Source organism: Doryrhamphus excisus, chromosome 20, assembly GCF_030265055.1.
Source record: "Doryrhamphus excisus isolate RoL2022-K1 chromosome 20, RoL_Dexc_1.0, whole genome shotgun sequence".
Taxonomy (NCBI): domain Eukaryota; kingdom Metazoa; phylum Chordata; class Actinopteri; order Syngnathiformes; family Syngnathidae; genus Doryrhamphus; species Doryrhamphus excisus.
This window is the reverse complement of record NC_080485.1, coordinates 11,627,999-11,649,947: the sequence shown is the minus strand read 5'-3', so window position 1 is coordinate 11,649,947 and position 21,949 is coordinate 11,627,999. Positions and strand designations below refer to the sequence as shown.

General features: G+C 43.4%; 1 protein-coding gene across 4 annotated transcripts in view; it reads right to left on the bottom strand.

Annotated features, from left to right (window-relative positions):
* Positions 1-855: 855 nt before the first annotated feature.
* Positions 856-21,949, bottom strand: part of kcnh1a (potassium voltage-gated channel, subfamily H (eag-related), member 1a) — a 39,948-nt gene continuing 18,854 nt past the window's right edge. For all 4 annotated transcript variants that reach the window (XM_058058145.1, XM_058058146.1, XM_058058147.1 and 1 more), the window contains 6 exons: positions 19,287-19,444; positions 17,707-17,978; positions 11,361-11,560; positions 9,870-10,122; positions 7,884-8,080; positions 856-5,265 (listed from right to left, as the gene is read on the bottom strand). In XM_058058145.1, coding sequence (XP_057914128.1) covers positions 4,393-5,265; positions 7,884-8,080; positions 9,870-10,122; positions 11,361-11,560; positions 17,707-17,978; positions 19,287-19,444 — 1,953 coding nt within the window. In that variant the 3' untranslated portion in view covers positions 856-4,392. The remainder of the gene's footprint in view (positions 5,266-7,883; positions 8,081-9,869; positions 10,123-11,360; positions 11,561-17,706; positions 17,979-19,286; positions 19,445-21,949) is intronic.

The window sequence follows — 21,949 nt, the reverse complement described above, 5'->3', positions numbered from 1 at the left end:
TGTCGCGTCTGAGCTGGGGGGGTGTTGGTGGTGGTGGAAGGGGGGGGGTTGTCCGCCAATCCTCTTAAACGAGCAGCAAACTGTGAAGCTTTATCTGGCGGAGAATAAAACCTGCTGACTTACACTTTCTTAGCGTCACAGGCCACAACCGCCAGTATACGGGATGTATAGTATTTATGGATTCAGAAAACACGCAACTTGCAATTCATGAACGTGACCTCGATTTCCGGGGGGAAACTACTAAAAAAACTAAAATAAACTCAATAAACTTTGGCTTTTTGTGCCTCAACAATACACCGTAAAAAGGCTCCAATTTAACTTTTAAAGGGGAACTGCACTTTTTTTTCCCCCACATAAGGAGTGTGAATGATGGGCAAAACTCCCCAAAAAGTGCACTTCCCCTTTAAGTCTCATATAGTCTCCAGGTGCTTAATCAACAAATGCAAATAACTGCTGGCATTCCTGTCAATCAACCCTATGGAATTGTTTAAGAGTTGGAATATTATGCGGAAAAAAAAACAACTAAATAAAGTGGATATTTTGGGAAAATTATCTTGGCGGAAAAAGTCAAAATATTATGGGAGTACAGAAAATTTTAGTAGAAATTTTAAATATTAGTATTTAAATGTTATAATATAATATTATTATATTATATATATAATAATATTACCTTCATTTAAAAATATAAAAATTAAAAATATAAAAAAATATAATAATTATATTATATTATATTATATTATACATTACATTAAATACTAACATTTAAAATTTCTACTAAAATTTTCTGTACTCCCATAATATTTTGAATTTTTCCTCCAGGATAATTTTCCAAAAATGTCAACTTTATTTTGTTGTTTTTATATAATATAATATAATATATAAAATATATTATTAGTAAATATTAATATTTTTAAACGCGGCACTTCCATACCACAATAGCAACCCCTTCCTGATTGGCTGTGGCTGATGTATGAAACAAGGATACGGTAAGATGCACACACCTTTCACAATTACCACCGATCTACGCCTCGGAGTTATGTCCGCACTCTATATCATAAAGACCCCATCAATAACCCGTGTGGTTTCGGAGGCGGAAGGGCCACACTTTTGTAAAATGCGAGGTCGCACATGTCATCAGCTAATTGCGGCGCGGGCCAATTAGCCAAGCCGTGTGACATTGAAAAAGCTTTATTCCTTTGTAGCTAATGAGATTAGCGACACATTAATCCACGGCTCACGTTAGAGCTGCGAGATAATCAATTCAAATAGGCTCAGTGCGTAGGCCTGATTAAACATGTTCAACGTATCAACACGCTACACGTTAAAAGCACGGCTTCCCCTTTCAAAGAAGTCAGAAATGTTGTCATTTGTGTTTGTGGAATAGGAGCTGCTGCATTGTGGAGCGATGTAGGTGTGAAATAGCGGATATTTTTAAAGACCTATTTTCCTCCCGCACAAACATATCCCGCCTGTGATGACAAGCCCATCTCTTTATTTTTAGTCGGCTGAATTTTTGATAGCGTTTGCTGCTGCATCCTTCCCAGCCTGCCTCTTCTTCTGATAAAAGATAAGCCATGTAAAAAAAAAGGAAAAAAATGATCCATATGAATAATGAATAATATGAGAATAGAGATTTTTTTTTTTTTTGGACACTGAAAGAAAAAAATTGACTACTTAACAAAAGTTTGTTTTCGAATGATCGCTAGTGTCCATGTAACTCATTACACCCTACATGAAGAACAGCAGAACATCCCTAATTATTGCTTTCATTTATTAATGAGTGGCCATAAAATATATACATACCTATAGGCCTGTCATGATAAACTAATTTTGATGATGTGCTACGAATTATCGTCGATAAACGACTTTATCGACAATATTTTTTTTGACCATTAATTCTCACGAGGTGTAATTCACATTTAAACCACTAGATAGTAGAATTATCGTCGATAAACGACTTTATCGACAATATTTTTTTGGACTATTAATTGTCATGAGGTGTAATTCACATTTAAACCACTAGATCAGGGGTTGGCAACCTTTACTATGAAAAGAGCCATTTCACCCACTTGCCCACTAAAGAAAAATAGCCTGGAGCCGCAAAACGTTGTATGTTTAAAACAACATTGGAGGGGGAAAAAAAAGACGAGTTGGAGTACTCTTGCTAGTACTGGAGATAAACTTTTGTTTTTAAATGAGCTCTAATTTATTTTTTAGAATCGTCAAATAACTCATTAATAATAATTAATAACTCAAATAACTCAAAGTATTACTCATTTCCCTTCATGTTAACCTGTCAGAGAGAACTGGATAGCATCCTGTCTGCTCATTCAGTCACCAGTCAGAACTCAGTCAGGATGCATTCATGGTCTCACACAAAGTTGGATTTTTGTAAACTCATAACAAAGACGTGCATTTTCACCACACGGGTGCTAAAAAATATTAAAGCATTGCAAAGGGAGCCGCAACAAAGAGGCTGGAGAGCCACATGCGGCTCTGGAGCCGCGGGTTGCTGACCCCTGCACTAGATAGTACTCACGTTTAATGTTAAGTGTAGTTGTGTGAGATATTAGTCGCATGCATGTATGTTTCGGCAATGTAGCTAGCGACATCGTCTGTGAGCGCGCATTTTTTTTTCCACAGTTTTCCATTCCCCCCTACCCCCCAAGTTACCATGTTCATTCTGTTTGCAACCAAAACATTTTTTTATCGTTCGATGAAATGGATTTATCAACTATCGTGACAAGACTTTAATAAATAAAGACTTTATAAAATATATACATTCATATAAGCCTGTCACAATAAACACATTTTGCTGATGTGCTACGAATTATCGTCGATAAACGACTTTATCGACAATATTTTTTTGGACCATTAATTGTCATGAGGTGTAATTCACATTTAAACCACTAGATAGTAGTCAAGTGTAGTGTAGCTGTGTGAGACATTAGTCGCCTGCATGTAACGTTTCGGCAATGTAGCCAGCGACAAAGTCTATGAGCGCGCAATGTTATTTTTTTCGACACTTTTCCATTTTTCCCACCCCCCCAGTGTTCATTCTGTTTGAAACCAAAACATTTTTTTATCGTTCGATGAAATGGATTTATGAATTATCGTACTTTTAAATACTTCATATTTATTAGAGCTCTTTTAAATACTTCATATTTAAAAGAGCTCTAATTTCCTGATAAAAAATGTATAATGTAAGCCATGAAATTCACCACAAATTGTTTGCTTATTTGTAGACATGTTTTTTTTATTATTAAGTGGACAGAATAAAATACCTTTCGATTGATAACAATGGTATTTTAATCTTAATGATAAAACCTTCATTTAAAAAATAATTTGCATTTTCATATACAGTGGTTGTGAATATATTTGGGCATTTTGAAAAAAAAAATATGTATGGAGATTTAATTTATTATGATTTTTTTTAAATATATATATATATATATATTTTGTAGTATTTAAAACCAGAAGGCGATGTCCAATGGAAATGAATGCACACAATATGTTGGCATATTTCCTCCAAATGTATATAGAACCCACCAAAAAGTGGCCCCCTGCTTTGCAAACATATTAGGTTTTCCATTTTTTTTTTTTTTTTTTTTACAATAAAGCCTGCATGCAAACCAGTGGTACAAAAATGTAAATAATTAACCTTCAACCCCAGACGCTCTACAAAAAAAAAAAAACTTCCATTTGTATTCTGCAGTGATATTATTGTGTAAATGAAATATAATAATATAGAAATGAGTTGTAGTGTCTGGTTATGCATGGTTTTCATGCTATGTGAAAGTTTTAAGTGTCACGCTAGCTTAAAGCGTACCCCGTTTCTCATCAAGCACCCCCTCCCCTCCCTCGCCGTTCATCACAGTAACTGCTTTTGCCGGAAGACGTCTGCGGAGTTTGCTGTTGTATAATTCATAACGAGCCTTCAACGGCGCCGTAATAAAAGAGCGTACATCACTCGCTCGCTTGCTCGCTCGCTCGGGCTGGCGGTACAACTCTCGTCTGTCCTCTTTTGCAGCCTACGCCGAAATAACGCAAAAAGAGATGCCTCGCTTAAATCAAACAGGCAGCATCTGCAAGCTGAGGCGCGATATACTTCGTGTGACATGCAAGGAATCGAACACCAACGTTGGAGTCATGCCGTTTTCAAACCTCGCTGTTTTTCCCGTTAAGTGGATTTAGTATCTACAAATTAACGGCTGGCGAGTGTTACCCCGGAGCTTCCGTCTCGGCTTCTCGGCGTGACGCCCGCCATCGAGGCCGGTCGAGTGTCGCCTTCGCGTGCTGGGGGGGGGGCCTCAGCTATCCGCGTAAGCTGGACATTTACCGGATGCCAGCTGAGCTTACAGCAAAATGTCGCCGGATGCTTCCTGTTAACTCTCAAGAGAAGATGTCCTCCTTGTTGTCCACTTCCGGCGACGCTGGTCTGGAGATGTCAAAGAGATGCTGCGGCGAGCTGGCGGCGGTGGGCGTCCTCGCTTTGAGGAGCTGAAGTGCCTCGTTGAGCTGCGCCTCCAGACCGGACATTCGAACGTTCAGGTTCTTCAGGTCATCCTTCAGTTCCAGTTTGAGTTCCTGAAGCGACGCTTGGAGCGTTTGCTCCGGGATCGGGTAGAAAGAGCGTCTGGTCTCCGGGGGCTGGACGGGGCTTCGGTCCTGTGGGGTCAAACGGAAGTCACTGACTTTGTCCAGGCGGAGATCGCTCTTGGTGATGCCGCTGTCACACGAGTCCGTCTTCTTCAGGGACATCTGGGATTCATGACCTTTGGTCCGCTCGGGTAAAGTCTCCATGGATTCCGCTTTGGACACCGTCTTCCAGTTGTCGGGTTTGGCCATGGATTCTTTGAAGCGTCCCCAGCCTTTAACCACTTTGCCCGACTCCGCCGCCCGACCCCCCACCAGGGAGACGGGAACCTGCAGCTTCAATTTATCGGCGGGAGCGCCGCCGGGGGGTGATGACGACGACGACGGCGCCGCCGATGACGACGACGGCGTGGCCGGGCTTTCCGTTACCGTGACGATGCTGGTGGTGATGATGGCCGTTTTGGGAACGTCCACGTACACGGGCCCCTTTTCAACGTCGTGCTCTTCGCACGGTTTCTCCGTGGCGGTACGAGCCTCCCTCTGCTGCCGGAAGCGCTGGAAGAGCTTCCGTACCGGGTGATCTGGCGGTAAATTCAGAGGGGCTTCGTTTTTCCGTCTCTGTCGCTCTTCCTCCTCTCGTTTCACGTCGCTGATTTTTCGGAAGACCATCTGAAGGCAGAAGGGAACGAGCGTACAAGAAGGAAACGTTTGTTGTTGGCTCATTACCAGGAAATAACTGACTTCAGTTAGCAGCTACAGTGGGAATTACATATTTCATCCCAAACAGGCGAAGACAGCTGGGATAGGCTCCAGCACCCCCGCGACCCATGTGAGAATAAGCGGTAGAAAATGAATGAATGAATCCCAAACGGGAAGAATTCCGACTGCACACAAATGATGGTGATAAAGAGACCACTGCTGATGCCATAATTGGGAAAGTCACCCTCCGTGGAAGTCAGGAGGATTCCGAGGTGAGGGACCAGACGGTTAATGATCTCCAGAGAGCCGAGACCAAAACCACCAAGATGTAGGACCATTTGTTGTAGTCAGTGAACATAACATGCCCAAAAACGGACAAGGCAGTAAAGCACATTAGCATCCTGGAGTGACCCTCAAAATTTCGGAGAGTATCTGTAAAAAGGAGTGGACCACAATGTCTCCTGAGATGTGTGCGATCCTGGTGATCGATAAGAAATGTCTCACCCAAAAAAAAAAGGATTGTCACTCAACTACATTTGTCCAAGTGCCAGGATTTTTCATAGCGGACATCGTCAGGGCCAGATGGTGTCCTAACATACAATTATTTTGGATGTTAGCATCCCACTAGAGTCCATTAGTCCTTGGTCTTGCATCTTCATGGGGGTCCAATGAATGACCGGATGTGTCTCTAGAATTCTTCACTGTTCAGCAAAACATATTAGCCACGTTTAGTTTTTCCTTTTTCCGAATAGAATCTTTTCGAATTATTCATTCATTCATTCATTTTCTACCGCTTTTCCTCAGGAGGGTCGCGGGGGTGCTGGAGCCTATCCCAGCTGTCTTGGGGCGAGAGGCGGGGTACACCGTGAACTGGTCGCCAGCCAATCACAGGGCACATATAGACAAACAACCATTCACACTCACATTCATACCTATGGACAATTTGGAGTTGCTAATTAACCTAGCATGTTTTTGGAATGTGGGAGGAAACCGGAGTACCCGGAGAAAACCCACGCATGCACGGGAGAACATGCAAACTCCACACAGAGATGGCCGAGGGTGGAATTGAACCCTGGTCTCCTAGCTGTGAGGTCTGCGCGCTAACCACTCGACCGCCCATAGGTTACTAGTTCATAGATTTATTTTGGATGTTAGCATCCCACTAGAGTCCATTAGTCCTTGGTCTTGCATCTTCATGGGGGTCCAATGAATGACCGGATGTGTCTCTGGAATTCTTGACTGTTCAGCAAAACATATTAGCCACATTTACATGAGTTTTTCCTCTTTCCGAACGGAATCTTTTCGAATGACTTTTCCGAAAGCAATGGTATACATGGAAAGGAATATTCCAATCTCTTGTCTACATGTGCCGCTATAATCAAGCAGAATAGTCAATGGGGCATGCGCAGTAAAACGTAAACATCAACATCACGTGATACCGACTTCCTTGAGTTTTTCTGTCCCTTGTTGGAATAACTCCGTATTGCCAGTTTTCCGTTTGTCCAGTCTTGAAATTTAGTTTGGATCAAACTTTCCACAGCAGTCCGCTGCCGATTGCTCGCCTCCATTTTTAAAACCGTCTGGAAAAACTGCGTGTTACGTCACAGAAAAAGATCAAAGTCAATCTTGCTAAGATTTTAAAATTAAACTCGGGACATGTTTTATATAGATATATATTTTATTTTTTAATAAAAACTGGACTTGTGAATGGCGTATAGAAGGGTTTAGATTCTGTTCCACACCAAAAACTGCTTGCCAACCACCAATAAACAACAGAAGAAGAAAAACACCACAAAGAAGAACGCACCCTGACAACTTTCCGTTTGAGCGGGTACAAGATACCTCAATCAGATTGGGGAAAGGAATATTCCACCCCTGGGAATCCGATTATATGTTCATTCGGATTGGGACTTTTCTTTCGGAATGATGTGTATACAAAGGTTACATTTTGAGCAAATAAACCAAATGCAATTGGTCCATGTATACATGGCTGATAAGAAGCCTTTATGAGCGAGCTAGATCCGTAGCAACAGGGACCTAAAGACGGGTAAAAGTGGATAAGCCATCTAAAATGTTTCATTCCTCCGTGGAGTCGTTCCACTTATAACGCCGAACACGACACGGAATATAAAAAAAAAAAAAAAGGTGTGAAACCCGAACCGCTTTCCTTGTCAGTCTCGCTGCTTGAACCGCTCGACCGTCGAGTGTATCGACCTCGGGGTTTCACCGTTTGGCAAATACAAGCTCAGCTGAATATGGCGGCGCTTATTCAATCAGGCTCAGGATTTCCCAGCAGTGTGCTGCGGTGCGGCGCCGTGGCGGCCAACAGTTATTTCGGCGGGCGCGGCAGATGAGATTGCCTCTTCATAGGCCGGCAATTCAATCTCAGTCGCGCTCTCATGGGCAGGGTGACCTTAATATGAATGAGGTAATGATTGGTCGCTACTGTGCTTCTGTACCATTCAGAGTGATGAGGGGGGGGGGGTAATATACGGAGCCAATTTCATGCAACTGCCCGTCTGCACGTTTAACGTCTACCGTTTGTTTTCGAACTCAACATACGCCGGACACTTGGCGAGGTCACTCACCCTTTTCCTCAGGTTGTACGTGAGCAGCAGATTGCGGGAGAAGTGATTGGAGAAAGCCGTGTAGAACTCCAGCACCTTCTGCAGGGCGTCGCGTTTGATGACGTGGAGGTCGCAGTAGGTCAGAGCTCGGACGTTGGCGCACGCCTGAGCGAGCGTCACCTCCTTCCAGAAGACGTCGCCGAATACGTCCCCTTTTCCTGCATAGGGGAAGACGTTAAAACAAGCCCTCAGTGGGACACGGGAGCATGAGTTTGCAACTGATTTTCTTTTCACGACAGAACCCCCCCCCCTTTATTCTTCCAGCATCTCCAGGGAACGAGATGTTCCTTCTTGCAGGGTTTCATTATACTGTATGTTGTCTTGTGTTCTGCAGCGCCATTAGGCTAATGAGATTTTGATCCACAGTAGTAACCTGTTTATCACTGGAGGCTAGGCCGGGGGGGTCCGCGCTATCTGCCTGACAGGGTATTGACTTTTCCCAAAGACCCCTAGAGAAGCTTATTGGAAACACACCACGGCAAGAACGCCTCACTGCCGCACTACAACACGGCGATCCGTTACTGGCTGAATCAATCATTTGGGGCGGGGGGGGTTGATGAAGTTTTAACCTGCTAACAGACTGCTGGGACTGAGGCCAGACGATGAAAGCAAAGGAGCGGAAAATGATGAATGAAGGCACAGCCCGGGTTCACATGTACTTGTATGAACGTACATTCATGCTTTTTCCAAGTACTGGAAGTACTTCACTTGGGTTTCACGTGGAGAGAAGAAAAGGACAGAGTGTGTCTTCAAACCAACAGTGTGGAAGATTCCTGACGAGCTACAGTGTTGACTTTATGGCTCAGAAAACAACAAGCTGCTCGGATTTTGGGAACATCCAAATTGGTGCTTAAGGAAGAAGCAAAAAAAAAAAAAAAAAAACGGGAGTACAAAAGTTTCTGATGTGTTTTCTACTTTTTGGCATCTGGATCTCTTTCAGTACGACTGAAACAAAACTATATGGTTTCATACTAAAAAGGTCCTCCGTTATGCAAATCACTTTTTTACTTATTTGCTGCCAAAGATATATTTATACATATTTTTCAACCCGACCACTCACTCCCAAACACATATATATATATTTTTTCTATGTTTCCTTTTCCTGCTTGAGGCAAAAAGAGGTAATGATGCAACTCCACAATAGAAGAGATTCATGTTCAGTGCGGTTTTAAGTTGGAAAAATAGTCTTGTAGCGTTGAAGAGATTACGCATTAAAAGGAATATGCGTGTAGTTCAGATCCATATGTGAAAATCGTAAATAGTTCATAGTGTTATATTTGTAAATAAATGCTTATTATCAGGCTGCACGGCGGTCGAGTGGTGAGCGCGTAGACCTCACACCTAGGAGACCCGAGTTGAATCCCACCCTCGGCCATCCTTGTGTGGAGTTTGCATGTTTTCTCCGGGTACTCCGGTTTCCTCCCACATTCCAAAAACATGCTAGGTTAATTAGCGACTCCAAATTGTCCATAGGTATGAATGTGAGTGTGAATGGTTGTTTGTCTATATGTGCCCTGTGATTGGCTGGCCACCAGTCCAGGGTGTATCCCGCAAGAAGACAGCTCACCTGAAGACAGCTGGGATAGGCTCCAGCACCACCCGCGACCCTCGTAAAAGTAATGTTAGTACTTTAGCACACTTTTTGGCCATTTGTCCATGAGTACGTTTTCAAGAAAATATTCAGTTTTGCTATTACTATTTTAAAAGGAAATGGCAGTAAATGAAGACATACTGTAAATGAGAAAAATCATTTGTTTGACCCAAACTTTGTGATGGGAGTAAATCCACTCATCTAATTAGCATTATGACATCACCAGGCACAGAAATGGTCAGCGCCATATCTCCACCATACCAAACAAGCTCATCCAAATCATCCACTTTTCATACTCTTGTCATGCAAACCCAGGCATCACCATCATCATTTACATCATTTCCATACCGACTGACCTAGAATGGCCACCACTTCGTCATCCTGAATGACCTCCAGCGACCCCGACACCACGAAACACAGGCTGTCCACGCTTTCACCAGCGTGGTAGATCAGGTCCCCGGGTGCGCAGTGGATGGTCTGGAACTCCATGGCCAGCGCCCGCAGACAGCCGTCGCTGGCCAGTCGGAAGGCCGGGTGCTCTTTGAACACCTTCCGGTTGAGATGGACGCAGATGTCTGCTCTCATGTCCTTGGGGCAAATCTGCAGCACCTGGGGCAAAAAAACCCCAAAAAAAACAGGCGATTGTGAAAATATTCACAGTATGTAAAACCACATCATGGCGCTGTCTAACAAGGAAAGTGAATTCTCCGTAAGTCCACGATAGGACTGCAATGCAAACACCTGCTGAGCGCCTGCGTTGTTGAAGTCCGCCTAAGCAACAGGACGCCAGGCAGTCACAGCACGCTCTGCCTTTTAAAAAGTGATCTCTTTGAAGATGAATGTCAAAGAAGGACTTTAGAGGCCATTTTTAGATCCTTTAGTTGGGAGTATCCATGGAAGACCACATCCATTTCGCTTCATTATTAGACTCGACATCTCACAATTTTTGTCAAACATGAAGTGAACTTGAAGTGAACAAGTAAAGCAAAGGTTCAGCTGCTTGTGTTTTTAGTTAAACCAAAAGGTTTGATTAAAAAACAGAATTTTGAATGAATCACTTCTAGACACCCAAAAATATATTTTATAGAAAGGAATTCTAGCTTTACATACAGAAAACAATGCAAAAAAAAATTATAAACAATGAATGTTGCAGGGCTGCACGGTGGTCGAGTGGTTAGCACACAGGCCACACAGCTGTGAGACCGGAGTTCGATCCCACCCTCGTCCATCTCTGTGTGGAGTTTGCATGTTCTCCCCATGCATGCGTGGGGTTTTTTTCCGGGTACTCCGGTTTCCTCCCACATTCCAAAAACATGCTAGGTTAATTGGCGACTCCAAATTGTCCATAGGTATGAATGTGAGTGTGAATGGTTGTTTGTCTATATGTGCCCTGTGATTGGCTGGCGACCAGTTGCTTGTGGTTGCTTGTGGTTGATGCAAACACTCTTTGGCCCCATGACAGGTTATTTCGCAGCAAACACACAAATTGTTACATGCAAAAATGAGGTCATGTATGCTAACCGAGGCAAATTTTTAAATAAAAATCAAACCTTATGAAACCTGGGGAGCATGAAAACCAAGGTTTGACTGGACAAACATGGCTGACAACTGTGATAATGCAGCTTTTGAGTGCACACGGGATGGACATTTGATGAAATACTCATGAAACAATGATCAGTATTTAATTGGCGTCTTCCCCTTTAGACCTCAAACAGACCAGAATCAACAGTGCCCCTGCTGGTTCCAGCCAAGTGGTGCACCTGAATCCTTGAAAAGGAGACATACCCTCTGCGGGGTATTATTACTTTCTTTATAAGTATTTCCACAAGCCAGGCGTGGCCACGTACCTTTTCGGTGTCGATCCCCCGCGACATGGACCAGGTGGACGCAATGTAGTCCATGACCCTTTCGCTCAGGCCCTTGGGTACCTGGTAGAGCTTGAGGAAGTCCCGCACGCTGTTGAGCATCTCGTGGTAGCGATTGGTGTTGGCGTACATTTGCTGGAAGATGGTGGTCACGTTACCGAAGATGGTGGCGTAGAGGAGCGCTGGGTGGAGAAAAAAAAAAAAAAAAAAAGCAGGAGACGGGTTTAATCAGAGTGTGAAGTTGACAAGATTTTTCTTTTTTAATTCTGCCATCGGGGACCCGGGAGATAGCGAAACGGAAACATGAGTTGGTCTTTGAGGCAGTTGGGGTTGTAGAAGCGGTCTAACAGCTGGAGTGTGTGTGTGGATCAAAGCTATCAGCTGTCTGCTGTGTGTGATTGTGTGTGTGTGATTGTGTGTGTGTGAGTGAGTAGTGTTTTCTTGGCAAAGGAGGCCTAATTAGCCCTTCTGTAAAAGGTCAGCGAGGGAACATGCCAGGCGCACATTTCAATTATCCTCAGATGATGATGACAGTAACCTGTGTTTGTTTATGTTGCGGCGAACAATCAAAGTGCAAAAAAACACCGTGCGGGGGGAATAATGCTAATTAAAAAGCACTCCGAACTCCCCGAGGAGGACCTCAAACTCTCATCCTTTCACTGTGCTGCAAGCCGTCTTATCAGGCCATCAGGAGCACAAAAGGCTGCTTGTTCTCCATTTGCAGACATCTTAGCAAGTAGCGGATCGGGAGAGTTGTGTTTTTTTTGTTTTTTGTTTTTTTTAAATAACAGCATTCACAGTTGTGGCTGTAGGCAATCTCCTCATCCTAATGTATGTATATTTTTTATTAACAAAAGATTTAAAGTACCATGAGTGGTCAGTATCCAGTAGCTTTAAAATGTCACATTGCATGACTAAGCTGCAGCCAATTAGACTTAATTACTGCAAAAATGAACAATCGACTATCATGATCTCGTCACATTTGGCATAATTATGTGACTCAGCTGTTATTATGAACCATATAAACCAAAGTAGACATGTTTTTTTTCTTCCAATTTCCCCAAATAATGTTAAAAGGTGATCCTTGCAATAAATGCTTCAATAAAAGCCTCTATTCAAAGGTCTCTATTTAGCGCCCGATCAAAAACATTGGCCTTAAAATACATTTTAAACTCCGCAAGATGGCAGTAGCTGCATTTGAAGCATCATGAGTGGTCAGCATCCGGGAGCTGTATCTAACTTTGCGTTATTAATGCTGATGAAGCAGTTTGATGCCATTGGTTCTCTTGCTGCTGTGTTGTCTAATACAGCCATTTGCTCGTTTATTACAGGGGATAGGTTCCCAAAATAATGAAATCCGCAAAGTAGCCGACATTATTTGTTTACAATTATTAAATACACTTCAAAGCAAACATTTCTCTCTTATTTAAACACTTAAACACTCTTATTTAAAGTACAAATTTCATGATTTATATTATTAAGTGACTCATGTATTGATGCACTTCGTGCCGGTGCCGTTCGACTGTAGCGTTTTTGTATCCTTGTTAAAACTGTTGTAGTATTTTACTCTATTCCATAGTATTCCATAATAGGGCCCTAGCGATCATACAACTATACACTATAAAACTTGCTTGTTTGTTTTTTTTAAAGAAAGAAACACGGCGGTGCCGCACAAAGAGGATTGATTGACACATCCTCTACTGGTAGCAGTGGTGAATTGAGTCACAAACAGATACAACAGAGCAAAATTGCACGGACAAAAACCCTGCAAATCCACAAAAGGTGAACCGTGATGTAGAGCGAGGCAACGCTGTCCACTTAAAACATGGCCGTGTGGTCAAAGAGAGCGATGGTTTTCCCTTCCTTGTTCTCCACATCATTATATATGATGTGTTTTCAAATGCCAGAAATACCTGCCTTCACTCCATTATTGCTTGCTTCCAATGAAAGGTCACATCTCCTTGTTGAGCTACGGACGTTTTCAATGATATCAGAATGGCTGCCGATTGGATAACGGCCTCATCTGCCGCCGCCGCTCACCAATCCATCGGCGGGCTCGTTTGAAGGTATAGTTGAAAGAGTTAGTTGTCAGAGACTCCAGCCCCAAGCCAAGAGTTGCTATAGCAACAAGACATATGTATAGAACCCCTCCCAATCCCCCGATCCCTCCTCACACTATGATCTTCTGCTGGCAGCACCGATCCAGAGCCGACGGTAAAAATAGAACCGTATCGGGGCATCCATATTTCATAAAGCAGAGCAATGGATGACAGTAAATTGCATCTCTTAGTACAGTTGCATCCTCCCGAGGCTGTCGACCTATCTTTTTTTTTTCCCCTCTTTTTTTAAATTACACTTTAATACGATGATTTCTGTTTCATAATGAAAAATTTAGGCGTTGACAAGTGTGCAGATGAGTTTTTCTGGTTCACCTCCTCTCCAGGGATCATGAAGAGAAGCCAAAAGGCAGAGGTGGCAGCGTTGGAGGAGAAAGGGAGGAAGGGGGGGCGGGCGGTTAGGGGATAATCGGTCTCTCGTCACAGGGTTGAAAAGTGTGGCGGAGGTGCGATGAATTGATCGGCCCACGTGTCGCTTGATGGCAGGGAGGTGGTGGCTCTTGCCGCGCGGTCACACATAATGGAATCACGACACTCGGCATCCACACAGGCGGAAAAGACACCGCATGAATGTTTCATGCGACACGCTGGGAAAAGTTGGCCTCCTTCTCAGCAGTAAAGACCTTTACGCGTTTCCATCACTGCTAAAATGCCTTAACGCAACCCGGCAGCGGTATTTAGGTCTGAACATCAATTCATTATATGGAGGGGGGGGGCTTTTGGAGTAAAGCGATGGGGAAATTCTCTTTGTGATTGTTTTGAACTCCTGTTTTGATGCATCGGTGTATATACTAGCTGAGACTGAATCAACAGCACGTTAGAGTCTTTTTACGTTTCACCCAAATTCACCCAAAAATGATTAATTCATTCATTTTCTACCGCTTTTCTTCAAGAGGGTCGCAGGGGTTGCTGGAGCCTATCCCAGCTGTCTTCGGGCGAGAGGCGGGGTACACCCTGGACTGGTGGCCAGCCAATCACAGGGCACATATAGACAAACAACCATTCACACTCACATTCATACCTATGGACAATTTGGAGTCGCCAATTAACCTAGCATGTTTTTGGAATGTGGGAGGAAACCGGAATACCCGGAGAAAACCCACGCATGCACGGGGAGAACATGCAAACTCCACACAGAGATGGCCGAGGGTGGAATTGAACCCTGGTCTCCTAGCTGTGAGGTCTGCACGCTAACCACTCAACCGCCGTGCCGCCCCCAAAGATGATTCTTACCTTAAATTAAATTAGGGGCTTCCAAACTGCGGCCCAAGGGGGCTCCTCTTTTTTAAAAAAGCAACAAAATATGCATATATGTGCATGTAGCACACACACAACAGTGAACAACTCTGTGTCTGTCTCCTTTTCTCAGTATCACACTTTTGTCCCTGCGCTGTCCAGCACTGTGGTGTGCTGATGAAGATGCATTCAAACACACTACGTAGCTATGAGCGCGAGGCGTATTCAAACACAGCAAAACACATACCCGCAGAGCATGTTTGCAATTTACACTTACATTCAATCAACCGCCAGGTCTCCTACAGGAGTGGTCCACAAAAGGAGGTCAAAAAAAACATTAGCATTATCTGCAGGAGGCGATCTACTGATGACATTTTTTTTTTTTTATCCGACCCCGCCATAATTACAGTGAGTGGTTAGCACGCAGGCCACACAGCTAGAATACCCAAGTTCTATTCCACCCTCGATCATCTCTGTGTGGAGTTTGCATGTTCTCCCCGTGCATGCGTGGGTTTTCCTCGGTTTCCTCCCACATTCCAAAAACATGCTAGGTTAATTAGCGACTCCAAATTGTCCATAGGTATGAATGTGAGTGTGAATGGTTGTTTGTCTATATGTGCTCTGTGATTGGCTGGCGACCAGAAGACAGCTGGGATAGGCTCCAGCACCCCCTGCGACCCTCGTGAGAATAAGCGGTAGAAAATGAATAAATGAATCGCTATGTTGTGTGACTGTTTGAAAAGTTTGTAATGACTAAAGCTTGATATCAACTTTGCACAGTGACTCTTAATGGTAAAATTCATGTATATGCGGGGGGGGGGGGGGGGTGTATGTATGAAGGTGCTCAATCCAAATTAAGGTTTCTGGGCACTGCACTTATGTTTTTTCATATCCTATCATCGGCGTTTGTCTGGATTTATTACCCCCTTCAGGGTACCTTTACTTAACTCAGAGCCTCCACATGTTCTAAAAAAAGGCTCGGCTCCATCCCGCACTCCTCGTTATTCGTTCAGATTGTCTGAATATTATTTTTTATGAGACGTTTTTATGAGAAGTGAGGTAAAAAAAAAAAGGTGTGAAAGGAGCGATGCAATGCATCACACTCGGTGAGTCTTAATAATTCAGCAGCGGTTTCAACGCGGCAGGCTGAGCTAATGAGCCCGATGAAGGCAAGAACAACAGAGCTGCTGGCTGTGCGACAGTGGAGGAGACCACGGCCATGATGGGAAGATGTCAGACAGGATGCAGTATTAAAGTATGACTGTCGTTTCACTCTTACACTGCTTTTTTTTGGGGGGGGGGGTCTTAGCAGTGACTCAAGAGGATGAGGAGGATTTGACACAAAATACTTCCTGTTAGCGACTGGAAATCTATCAGGAAACATACAAAAGTAATGGGACACTACCTACAGGAAGTGAGATTGGAAGAAGTATGAAGTTGTTCTCCTTTTTGATGCTACAGTGGCCCCACCACTGAATTGTGTAAGTTAACTCCTCTACTCTAGCTAGATTCTCCATTGGTGTGTTCGATTCCCCCCTCGGGCTTCTCTGTGTGGAGTTTGCGTGTTCTCCCAGTGCATGCGTGGCTTTTCTCCGGGTACTCCGGTTTCCTCCCACATTCCAAAAACATGCTAGGTTAATTGGCGACTCCAAATTGTCCATAGGTATGAATGTGAGTGTGAATGGTTGTTTGTCTATATGTGCCCTGTGATTGGCTGGAGACCAGTCCAGGGTGTACCCCCCGCCTCTTGTCCGAAGACAGCTGGGATAGGCTCCAGCATACCAAATGGGTGTACGTATATGCAAAAGGGTGAAAATGAATATGCACCCCTACTGTGCCTGTGCTATTATTTTTCTGACAAATACACCACACGGTGGCGCTGCGGATGAGTGGTTAGTGCTCAGGCCTCACAACTAGGAGACCCGAGTTCAATTCCACCCTCGGAGGATGTCCATGCATGTTTTCTACGGGTACTCCGGTTTCCTCCCACATTCCAAGAACATGCTAGGTTAATTGGCGACTCCAAATTGTCCATAGGTATGAATGTGAGTGTGAATGGTTGTTTGTCTATATGTGCCCTGTGATTGGCTGGAGACCAGTCCAGGGTGTACCCCCCCGCCTCTTGCCCGGAGACAGCTGGTATAGGCTCCAGTACCCTCGTGGGGATAAGCGGTAGAAAATGAATGAATGAATGGTTGAAAAACATGGCCGCCATCAACCAAAACAGACTTAACAGGTAGCTGTCTGGTGATTAGCAATACGTCCGATACCGGTTCTTCATGCTCTAAAATCGATTCTCAAATAAAAATATCGATTCCTTTGATACTTGTCATTTTATGTAAATGGATGAATTGTAAATAAAGTTTTCATGTTCAATGATGTTACTTATTTGTGAACATGGGCCTGTACGCAGCTGGACTAGCTGACGAAACCCAATGCCTTTCCAACATGACTTGGTCGTGTGGAAGAGTCAGAAGAGCAAGCAGTTTTAATAACTAGTAGACCCGTAAAAAAACATTAGACGTAACCGATGTTGTAAAAAACGTAGTCCGTGGGTGGAATACATTAAAACAGACCGTTTTTGCAGCAAGCACGAAATCCATTTTGCACAGGTATCGGTATCAGCGATACCTGTCTGAATTTTACTCAGCATTGGATTGAAAACAAACCACTTCCCAACACGCAGGAGGTGCCACAAATGCCACTTACGTTCATGTAAAAAAAAATGGAATTAAAAGACTCCAACACTGCCTTTTAGAAGAACCCTGGCAGCTTCTTGGAATTGGATATTTTGCTGTGCTAATCAACTGTAAGGTTTGATTTTCCCAAACGTCGATGATCCGTGATTGAATTATTCACCTCCCCCTGTGGAGTCTGGCAGTGTGTGTTGTATCGTGTGTCTGCTGAAGGAGACAGCCACGAGGAAAGGAAGGGAAGACCGGGAAAAAAAAAAAAAAAAAACGCTCTCCACTCACATCCGATCATCATCATGGCCACCGCGAAGATCTTCTCTCCGTCGGTGGTCGGGGCGATGTTCCCAAAGCCGATGCTGGTGAGGCTGGTCATGGTGAAGTATAAGGAGGTGATGTAGACGGAGTCCTTGTTGGGGCCGCCCTCCCACTTTCCTGTGCCGCTGGCGTTGAAGCGGTACGGCGTGCCCACCGTCTCGGCCAGGATGTACAGCCAGCTGTCCATGCGCACGATGTTGGTTTCCTCATCGATGACCTCGTAGTCGCCGATGCTGTACCTGGAAGCAACAGAAGGGTTAGTTGCGATGGGACAGTCTTGTGAAACAATGATAGCATCCGATATTTGTGGCGCCCCCTATGGGTTGTGTCGAAATGCTTTGTAAGACATCCTAGCATACATGTAGTACGTAATACCGTAATTAATAATACTTAGCACACGTAATTAGTCCTACCGGTGCCGTGCATTGCTGATTTGCTTGGTTTAATAATAATAAACTTTAATTACCTAAATAAAATAATAAATAAAAAGAAAAACTTAAAAAAGTGTGCAAAAAATGAATAAAAATGACTGTAAAAAGTGTAAAAAAATACATAAAAATAAAATTTAATTAAATAAAAACATTTATATAAAAAACTTTACTTAAATCAAATAATAAATGACATAAAAACCTTAAAGTGCGTAAAAAAATGAATAAAAATGACTGAAATAAAAGTGTAAAAAATACAATAAAATAAACTAAAAATCATTTTAATATCAAAAAACTTTACCTGCCTAAATAAAATAATAAATCAAAATAAAAACTTTAAAAAGTGAGTTAAAAATATGAATAAAAATGACTGAACTAAAACGGTAAAAAATACATAAAAATAAAAATGTCAATCAGATGCGACTGAAAATGTGGGTCCCAGGCTGAGATCAGTTGAGATCCCTGCCATAGGGTGCTCTCATTTTCCTCACATGGCAGCGCAGTGGACCAGTGTTTAGCAGTGGCACTGTCACCTCACATGTTCTGGGTTTAAAACTGTCAGGGATGAGGTAGATTCACCAAAAATACAAACAAATAAACACATTCGTTGTTCACACTGTTAATTGTCATTCGAAGCGACGGCGGTTGAACTTTTTTGCTGCTGCAGCGTTTTCAGTGACCATGGCAACCGTCGTCACCACACTGGGGGAATCGACGCAGAGGCTATTTTTATTTGCTGTGTGGCCAGCGGCTTTTATTATTAGTCCTGTAAAAAACATGCATCTTAAGGCGTGCATCTTAAAGATGAGCGATGCGGCTCACCAGCCAACGCGCCTGCGTGTACCGGACCCCCTGCGGATATGGTTAAGACTTCAGAGGCAACATGCATCTGCATGTGGAGGATGGGAAGCTAATTCTCAGGACACCTACTACAGAAAGTGGTCCTGGCTTTAAGGTACGGCGATGCACATGTTTCATATGTGAAAACAACACAGCTTTGAAAAAAAAAAAACAACTGCTAATTAGCGCACAAGTAGCTGAATCAGTGTCCTCGTTGTGGTAATTGGCTGATTACTAATTCATTTCGTACTTGAAATCAATCGACGTAGAGAAACGTACCAAATGCAGGCCAGCCAGTGAGCCGCCAGCCCGAAAACGCACACCAGCAGAACCAGCACCGCCGCGCCGTACTCGATGTAGTGGTCCAGCTTCCGGGCCACCCGACCCAGACGGAGGAGGCGAACCACTTTGAGGGAACTGAAGAGGCTGCTGATACCCTGAGAGTGAGAGGGAAACAAGGGTAACAATTCAATATGTCTGAAAAGGAGTAGGAAGAAGCAGAGCTTATTGAATACTACCTATTTCTGACAGTTTTTTTCACTTCACTGCACTATGCAGTACAACAAAGAGGACTGCAGTATATCTTCTAAATTCCACTCATGTGTACCAAAGTACACATTATTATTAATGAGCCACATTATTAGAAATGACGCTAATTTGCTTTATGCCATAAAACACAAAGCTTACAAACATGACGACAATACAAAAGCATGGCGGCAACAACTGTACAAACATGATAAAAGGTGACAACACACACACACACACACGCAAACACACAAGCGTGTTATGACATTGATCGTAAAACACATGTGGACAATTTACCGTGTGGCACATATGCCGACTCAGCATTTTCGAGAAACACCCACCTCCGGTGATTCAAACAGACATTCCCACTGTGCTTTGCAGCACGAGGGAGTCGTTGCCGGGCGCTACTGAGCGTGTGTGAGGCATATTGATTTTGCTAATGCGCTGCGGTCTGCAGCTCGTACAACTGCTGCGCTCGCTGTCACCCGATCCGATCTATCTGGCATCTGTCATGACATCTTCTCCTAAAATCCCTCCCGGCAACATTTTATGATAAGTTCTCCGTACACTTAGGACCTCTGCAGCAAACCTGGAGTGTTGTATTGTATTGTAAATAAGAGTGTTAGACAACTTCCATCCATACATTTTTCTGTGCCACTTATCCTCACTAGGGTCGCGAGGGTATGCTGGAGCCTATCCCAGACGGGGCACACCCTGGATTGGTCGTGTTAAACAACTTTTCCATGGGAAATAACGGAAAGAAAAGCAATCCAAGCTAAGGTCAAATATGATAAAGACCTTTAGCTACTGTACTAGGAATGTTTTAAGTAACATTTCCTGTCATTCAAGTGTAAAAAAAGTGAATTATGCCCATATTGAAACATAAAAACAGTAAAATATGCTCCTGAGGACTTCCAGACAGCTGCCGAACCCTAAACCCCAACATCGGTCGTGGAAATGGGGTCATTAAATGATATTTTGTGGGACTACTCGTGTTTCAAAAACTCTAAGCATGAGCTGGGCATGCCCATATATATAAAGTCCGGGTTGCATTGACATCAGTGGAACTCGTTTAAAAAAAAAAAAACTAAGATGGAATCTATGCCAACTTTGAAAAAACAAGACCGCGAGTTCCAGTCCTACTGTGAGGCAAGTGGAGTCGGAACTTGCCGAAATGATTCCCATCTTAACTCCCAAGTCGCTGTACACAGAACACATGAAGGATGTTATAAGATACAGTACATCCTGGATGCAGCCAAGCTCTAAAGTGTTTGATTCCGGGCCCTTGATTAAAAAAATATCTAAGTCATTTCCAAACTTCCACCAGCCAGTCTGAGGCTCACCGTCCCTGCTGACGATGTCGGAAAAACAAATAAGACGGTTTTACATCCTCCAGCGGCGAACAGTCTCCCCAAAGCAGCAGTGTTGGGACTGCACGCATTTTAGCAGACTTCTGCATGGAGGATGACGAATCCCTACATCTGTGTACAGTGTATATTGATTATTTATTTTAAGGCTGTCCAAAATAACGGATGAACTAATTTATTTAAGTATGTTAAAATCTTTAGTTTCAACTTTGTTCATCTGTTTATGACCAATGTAATGTTCCTCGACAAGATGGCAGAAGGTTCATCGTGAACCTGTTTACAGTCAGTCCTCGGTTTGTGTAAGCCCCGGTTTTTATGATTTCATGATTCGTTTTTTGTTGAACATTGCACGAAACAAACTAGTCCGTTTGCCCTGTACTGTATGGTTCAGCACAATCGAATGCCTTTCGCTTTACTGACTCTTTATTGAGTATGACCGCTAAATAAGTTAAAAAAACATGATAGAATGCGATCTCGCCAAGTCTGCATCATTAATAAGTTCCACCCATTCATCATTTATAATCATTTTTCATTGTTTTCTGAATAAACTACAATTCATTCATTCATTTTTCTACCGCTTATCCTCAAGAGGGTCGTGGGGGCGCTGGAGCCTATCCCAGCTGTCTTCGGGCCAGCCAATCACAGGGCACATATAGACAAACAACCATTCACACTCACATTCATACCTATGGACAATTTGGAGTCGCCAATTAACCTAGCATGTTTTTGGAATGTGGGAGGAAACCGGAGTACCCGGAGAAAACCCACGCATGCACGGGGAGAACATGCAAACTCCACACAGAGATGGCCGAGGTTGGGATTGAACTCGGGTATAATGATTCTTATTTTTTTATCTTATTTTGGGGTATCTGTAACAAATAAATTGGATTGACGTGATTACCATCTCACGTTTCAGTTTCTGTTGGACCTCTTAGAATGAATTCCTGACCCAAAACAGAGGTACCACTGCACCTCTCGCTGGACTACGTTTGGACGCCCCTGTTCTAAAGTCACATAAAAATCCAGCGTTTAAATTGCCTTCATTAATGA